Below are 6,505 nucleotides of genomic sequence, written 5' to 3'. Positions count from 1 at the left end.
CCACGTTCTATTCTCACAAGCCAACTACATCTCATAGTGCATTTGGTGGATGAGATTGCTATATGTGGTACTATACATGCACGATGGTTGTTCTTTCTCGAGCGCTTCATGGAGACCTTGAAGGGTTTCATGAGACAAAATGCAAGGCCCGAAGGTAGCATGGACGAGGGTTGGTTGGTACAAGAGTCACTTATATATATTTCTGAGTTTCTTGCTGATGTGGATAGCTCTCTCCCACAACTATTCGTAGTAGCTAGTCACAACATGGCAGCATGTGTAGTTGCAGGGAGAGCTCTGGCATAGGAGGATGCATGGGACAATGCTTTGGAGGCAGCACTGGGGGCGGGGAAGATTCAGATGCAGACGTGCTAGAGGGTGATGGTACGATCTACTATGATATCACTGAGACGGGGCGGCATCTTGCTGGATGCATGGGGGAAGGACATCATGAGGCTTTCATGTGCTATGTAGTTCATAACAACTACATAGATTGCTCTATTGCTCTTTTATTCCATTAAAAGAGCAGGAAATTAAAAGTTTGGCTAATGATACCATCAACACTATACGTAGGAGGCATCCCAATCGAGAACGTGCTGAGTTCACTAACAAAAGTGGGCAAAGACAAGGACTAACTCCTTGCCAATAAGAGGTCTTTGCTCAAGAGGCAAGCACTAGCCGAGATTGCCAAGAAAGAGGGAGGTCAACCACCAAGGGGCCAGCCCCACACTGCTCATAAGCGACAGTGGAAGAAACCAATGAAGGCAACAAAAGAGAACCTCAGTCTGCAGCATGTAGAGGCACGACAAGTCCCTCCATAAAATTAACCAAGTTTTGCTTTTCATTAAAATAATACCTTGGTCAATTTAATTGTATATATCCTTGCGAGTATGTTTTTCTCAACTTACCTTACTTTCTTCAACGTCGATCTTCCTGTTGTATTTTAATTTCAAGCAAGAAAGGCCTGTTGTATCACTTGTTTCGACGAGAGAGATACAATAATACGATTAGAAATAATTACATGAATTCCCATTACAAATGTGTAAATGTGTTTAACGAGAAACGTACACTGTGGAGTTGACGGAAATCCGAAAGAAAGTAAAATTCCCGAAAATCAGTCAAAAGATGAATCCAGTCGACCGATATCCACGGTGTGCATAGGAAATCTGTGCAAGGTCGAGACAGATACAAATACAGCGGAAGTTAAACGAACGTGTGGGTAAATAGAATTGAAATACAGACGACCCAAAAAAATCGCTGTTGGAGATAAGAGTTCCGAAATTATCGAGCAGAGAGAAGCGACACTTGCAGAGGACCGAAAATAGCTGAAGCTTCTACATCGTCCAGATTCTCCGAACATGGGAAAAGTTAGATGTATGGTACTGGTGTAGGAGGCAGCTGGAGGTTGAATGATACAATAAAGAGGTGCCAGCTCTATGAGAGCTTGAACAGATCAAGAAGAGGTTACGGTTGCCCCAAGATCTCGGTCAAAACTGTTGATATTCGGTAAACATACTATACAACCACGACTGGTAACAGAAGGAACGAGTATGAGGACAACGGCAGAATAAAACTGGCGAAGATGAAGACGTAGAACGTCCGAGGCGCAGCCGCTTGATTGGGCAGAAGCGAGCGTCTCGTTATGTGAGTGAACATGCAGGGATGCCCTTGAAAAGTAGAAATGCGAGCTTCTCCAGACAGAAGTAGATGAAATGACCGTGCGAGTGCGTGACGAACGATCCGAAGCTAGTTCCCACTACGCACTGCCAGCCCGACCCGTAGCATTTGTCAAACTCCTGCACAAACACGAAGCGCTAACTTAGAAATTGATCCTTTGAGCTACTTGAAAACAGATTGAGCTTTCCAGGATATAGAAGATGAGAAGCAGCACTTCTAGCAATCCTCCGAATGTAGGTAAACTGAAGACACAGTCTAAGAAAGCAAAGAGACCGCTATGATTCCCGAAAACGAGGAGCATCTACAACTATGATGATTGTAATGTTGGCATTGACGCCCAAGCAATGGCGAAGAAGAAGAAGAATGGGATAGACGACTGATGGAGGAGAAGAAAGAAAACGATGATGTGAAGATTAAGGAGGAGGAGAAAGAGGAGGAGCTGAGAGGAGGCACCGACCTGCTTCATGAAACGCGCAATCTCCTGGCAGTCTCCCACGTCGTGGAGATCAAGAGCCACGGACGCGCAGCGCATTGCGTGTTGCTGCATAACGATGGGCATGTCCGTTTCTCCCACCACGCCCTTTCCCTCCAACATTTTGCTCTTTGGCAAAGCTAGTCCCAACCCAGCGCAGCTGTTATGCAGCAATTCTATCGTCTCTCAAATGAGCCTCGAATACAGAAACGCTGGGGCAGTACTCTCGCTCTCTTTTGGATAAATATATCTCCCTTCTCGTCTCTATTTCTTGCTCCCTCTCTTTCTTTCCCTGCTGATGTCTACCTAGTGGGTTTCAGGCTGGTCTCAATCTAAATGCCTATACCATAGTGCTAAGGAGGAGGCAAGCTGTGAAGGCTGAGGAGCTCAACGATAGTGCTGGCTTGGAAGGGAGTACCTAGGAGGAAAAGCGAAGGGCAGAGGCAGTCTGGAAGGATAGCGAAACACGTCTACGAAGCAGCACATAAAAGGGGGAGAGGGGGAGTAGGCTGGGGGGACCAAGAGACAGGCTCGATAGTCGATACAGACGAAGAAGCCCTGTTAGGGTGGGAGAAAATTCGCAGCCGACAAGTCCGACGAAAGAGAGGCAACTCCGCCTGAGTAGTAACGAGAGAGAGTATGAAAGTCTGAGGGCGATAGATGGCCATGGATTGATTAGAAGAGACGAAGAATGACAGTGAAATAATGCATGCACGCACTGATTGCGGTCCGACAATTCGCCAGAAGAGAAGATGCATCATCCTTCTTGATTCTTCATCGTCTTTCTTTATCACATTCTGTCGCCCACCTTTCGTAATTTGGTTATTACTTCGATCTCTCCGCACCATCAACGGCTGCACACAGCTATCAATCAGGCGAGAATCTAGATGATCCCTCGCACGGATGCTCTCTTCAAAATTTGTCATCTCTTCAAAATGAACGTACGTAAATGGGAATTTAATTTATCCACTCTGAAATTCTGAATCGTTCTTGTTAGTAGTTGTTACGTACGTAAATTCCAGTCAATCTTGCCACATACGTGAATTGTAATCATCCTGTTACTTACGTTAATTGCCGTCATCTTCTAGATACGTGAATTGTAATCATCTTGCTACCTACGGGAATTGCCGTGATCTTCTACATACGTGATTTGCAATCATCTTATTGCGTACGCAAAGTGCAACGCGCACGTAAATTGGAATCACCTCTTACCGCAAATCACTATGCGTCTTTTTTTTTAATTGAAAGAGTTTCTTACATACGGCAGAGACCGCTCAAAATACTCTAGAGGCGGACTCTGGCGCTCTCCTCAGGCCAACTGGCTAGCCATTTCACTTGGATCCCGATGTCCACTAGTGATTGTTTACGAGAGAGAAGATAGCCGAACTGCTAACGGATGCCTCATAATGTGCTGACCAGACTCTGTGGATTGTGGCGTCCCTGATCACCTCCCACAGCGTGGCTCTATCTGAACCAAGGTCCGTGCCAAAGATAGCTGCTCCTTTTGAAATGAACTGCATGCCCAAGGTTTTGGCGCACCGCCCTCGCAAGATTCCCCACAAATTTCGGACCCAGGGGCATCCCCAGAAAAGGTGGGTAAGTGTTTCTGCTGCGCATTTGCAAAGCTTGCATCTGTCATCCACGCGGAGCCACGGGACGTGACTGCCAAAAGAGAAATACCCTCTGCATACTCTCTACAGAAAGTAGTTAATCTTGTTATAGGGCGTCAATTTCCACAGCCTTGCAAATCTACCACTCCACATGGCCTCAGGATCTTCTCTAAGCCATCGGTCATTAAGCTTTAGATGCCATCCCTCCTTGTATGTGAGAAGCTTGTCAAATGCCTTAGGTGATAGCTTAGTCAGGGGGATACCAACACCCCACACCCACTCCTCTGGAACAGAGTTATCCGACGGGTGGGGATTGGTGGGCCAATCGAGGGGAATCCTAAGTAATAGGCCATTGATAACAGCCATTTCCTCCTGGGACATCCTCCTGGGACAGAAAGTAATCTGCTTCAATCTGGTAAGGAGACAGCCATCTGCTTGTCTATGCGTCCCAGAGATCTTCCCAAGTATGTAATCCTTTGGCAGCAATCTGTCCTACCAACCTCTCATTGCCTATTGCGAATTTGCCACCACTTGGCCAGGCCGCTTGCCACCAAACGGAAAGCTTCAAGGAGAAGTCCTCTACCCCTACAAGGAGCCCTCTCTAGGAGAGCAATACTAACTCTTCCTTCCAGGCTGCCATAAGTCTGTTGAAGAAACTCCCTTTCAGACATAGGGGGCGACCGAGAAGACTTTACATATTCAGAGTACTGAAGTGTTTCACCTTTAAAGCATTGCGAACAGCATATTCAAGAAATTCGGTCTAGGGTTCCCTGGAATCCAAGAATTGGACCCACAATTTCATCAGGAATGAGACAGCTCTTCGCTTCAAGTATAGGACTCCGAAGCCACCCAATTTTTTTGGCGTGCACAGAATTGACCAGGAGATCCATTTCCATTTGGTCCTCTTCCATATGAAGGCTCTCAGGCTTTTTTCAATTAGGAGGATGTGGCTTTTATAGAATGCACAAATAGAGAGAGTGTAGAATGAGGCTGGTGCCAGAATATGCTTGACCACCGTCCGTGCATCTGCACAACAAACTTAGTGGGACCTTTGCCCATGCGTCAATTTTGGCCTTAAACTTGGGCCACCACCACAAGAATCGTTTTTTGATTGTGATTCCAGCCCCTACAGGGACTCCCAGATGCCAAATAACCTGTCCCCTAGGAATCCATTTCAGGCGTGTAGCTTTCATCCACTCAGTTGGGTCGCTCCTTGAGACAAACAGAGCTTGGGATTTGTCCCATTGGATTCTCGAGCCTGAGGCACCACAATGCAATTCAAGCAAACCGAGGACTAACTTTAGTTGCTACCTATGCGTCTTTCTTGTAAGCTCAATGCTACCTATGTAAACTGCTATCATCTTGTTAAGTACGTGACTTGCACGTACGTAGATTGCAATTTAAGTACCTCTCACTGAAAATGCAATCTGCAGCTTTCTTCTTACGTATGTAGATTGCAAACATGTTGTTACGTACTCAAACTTGATATATGTAAATTGCGCAATCGTCTTTCAAACCAATTTTCAAACCACAAGGTCCCTCGAAATTCAAAGTTCAAACCACAAGCTCGCTCAAACTCTGCATCTTGCTTCGACTTCAATTCCAGACGTTCAAACTCTCATCGATTCCAAACCCATTCAAACTCGTTCAAATTTTCAGCTGCTGTCACATTCATTAAACCCACAGACTCGCAAATTGCACACCCTACCACTCCCTTCCACTTTCTCTTGCTCCCGGTCCCCCCTTTCGTCTTAAATTACCTGCTTAGAATTTCACTGCCTCTAACCATCGGATTTCACCTGATAGCGCTTTCTTAGATTCAATTACCTCAAGAATTTCTTCGCCTCATTTCATCATAGGATTCCACTTGTAACCCACTGGCACTACTTTTCCTCTGCTTATTCTAACTCCTTCATGATGAGACGAATGTGACATTGTGACCCTCAGTAATTCAACCCACGCGCACTCCCTCGCTGCTCCCCCTTTGCTCGTGTGACTGCCATCTGGTATCTACCATCTCCGTCATCGGCATTGTCATACGGCGCATCAGTACACCCAGATTGATTCCTCCCGGATTGTTTCTTTTCCATTTTGTTCCCAAACCTGCAGAAACGTCCACAATCTGCTTTTCTCCCTCCCAAATAATGGACGCCACGGCCCCGTTTCAAAGCTCGCCAAGAATTCGCACCCAGCTTGTTGGCCTCTTTTCCAACCACACCATCCCCAGTCCTTTCCCAGTGGACTCTCTGTCTTTGACCCATTATCCACCATACCCGTCCCTCTGCTCCTATAGATAAACCAGATGAGGCTCTCGTGCAACAGTCCCGGCCTAATCCTTACAACGGCCTGATCTACTCTTGTCTCTTTTCCCTTCACACCCAGCTAAGATTTTTGTCTTCCCAGGATCCCCCTCGGAAGTTGGCCTTGATGCAAACCCCCACTGCGTCCCCACCCGATACTCTTTTCTCAATCACCTCCCCGCCGCTTTGTCTCCTTCGCCTTCGAGCTTAAATCCTGGCTGGTCTCACGAATTTAGGGGCTGAAAAGATTTTTTCCCCTTGACCACTTTAAGAGATGGGTCAACAAGATTGCACTTCCTCTTCAGTAGGGTGAAATCGTGACAAGACTTGCATAGCAAGTGAGAACAACCATTCTAGTATGTAGCAATCAACCCATGATACGACGCCTTGGGGCCGTCGCAAGAGTAAATGATGCAATTAGCCTCTCCTTAGACAATTTCCCCTACTCT

At 46.4% G+C, this 6,505-nt stretch overlaps 1 protein-coding gene across 1 annotated transcript; it reads right to left on the bottom strand.

Annotated features, from left to right (window-relative positions):
• Positions 1-1,048: 1,048 nt before the first annotated feature.
• On the bottom strand, positions 1,049-2,750 carry LOC147885974 (uncharacterized). The gene is made up of 2 exons (XM_087396777.1): positions 2,132-2,750; positions 1,049-1,793 (listed from the first exon to the last, which is right to left on the bottom strand). Exons 1-2 carry the CDS (start codon positions 2,267-2,269, stop codon positions 1,638-1,640), a joined length of 294 nt encoding a protein of 97 aa, XP_087252903.1. The 5' UTR covers positions 2,270-2,750; the 3' UTR covers positions 1,049-1,637.
• Between the last annotated feature and the right edge of the window lie 3,755 nt (positions 2,751-6,505).

This window comes from Dipteris shenzhenensis, chromosome 25 (genome assembly GCF_047967505.1).
Source record: "Dipteris shenzhenensis isolate YYH24624 ecotype China chromosome 25, Dip_SZ_1.0, whole genome shotgun sequence".
Classification (NCBI taxonomy): Eukaryota; Viridiplantae; Streptophyta; class Polypodiopsida; order Gleicheniales; family Dipteridaceae; genus Dipteris; species Dipteris shenzhenensis.
The sequence above is the reverse complement of the archived record's forward strand: the minus strand, read 5'-3'. Positions and strand labels throughout refer to the sequence as shown.

Coding starts and splice junctions, on each gene's coding strand:
- LOC147885974 (XM_087396777.1), bottom strand. CDS start 2,269: ATGTTGGAGGGAAAGGGCGTGGTGGGAGAAACGGACATGCCCATCGTT. Junction 1,794..2,131: donor TTGCGCGTTTCATGAAGCAG/GTCGGTGCCTCC, acceptor GTGTTTGTGCAG/GAGTTTGACAAATGCTACGG.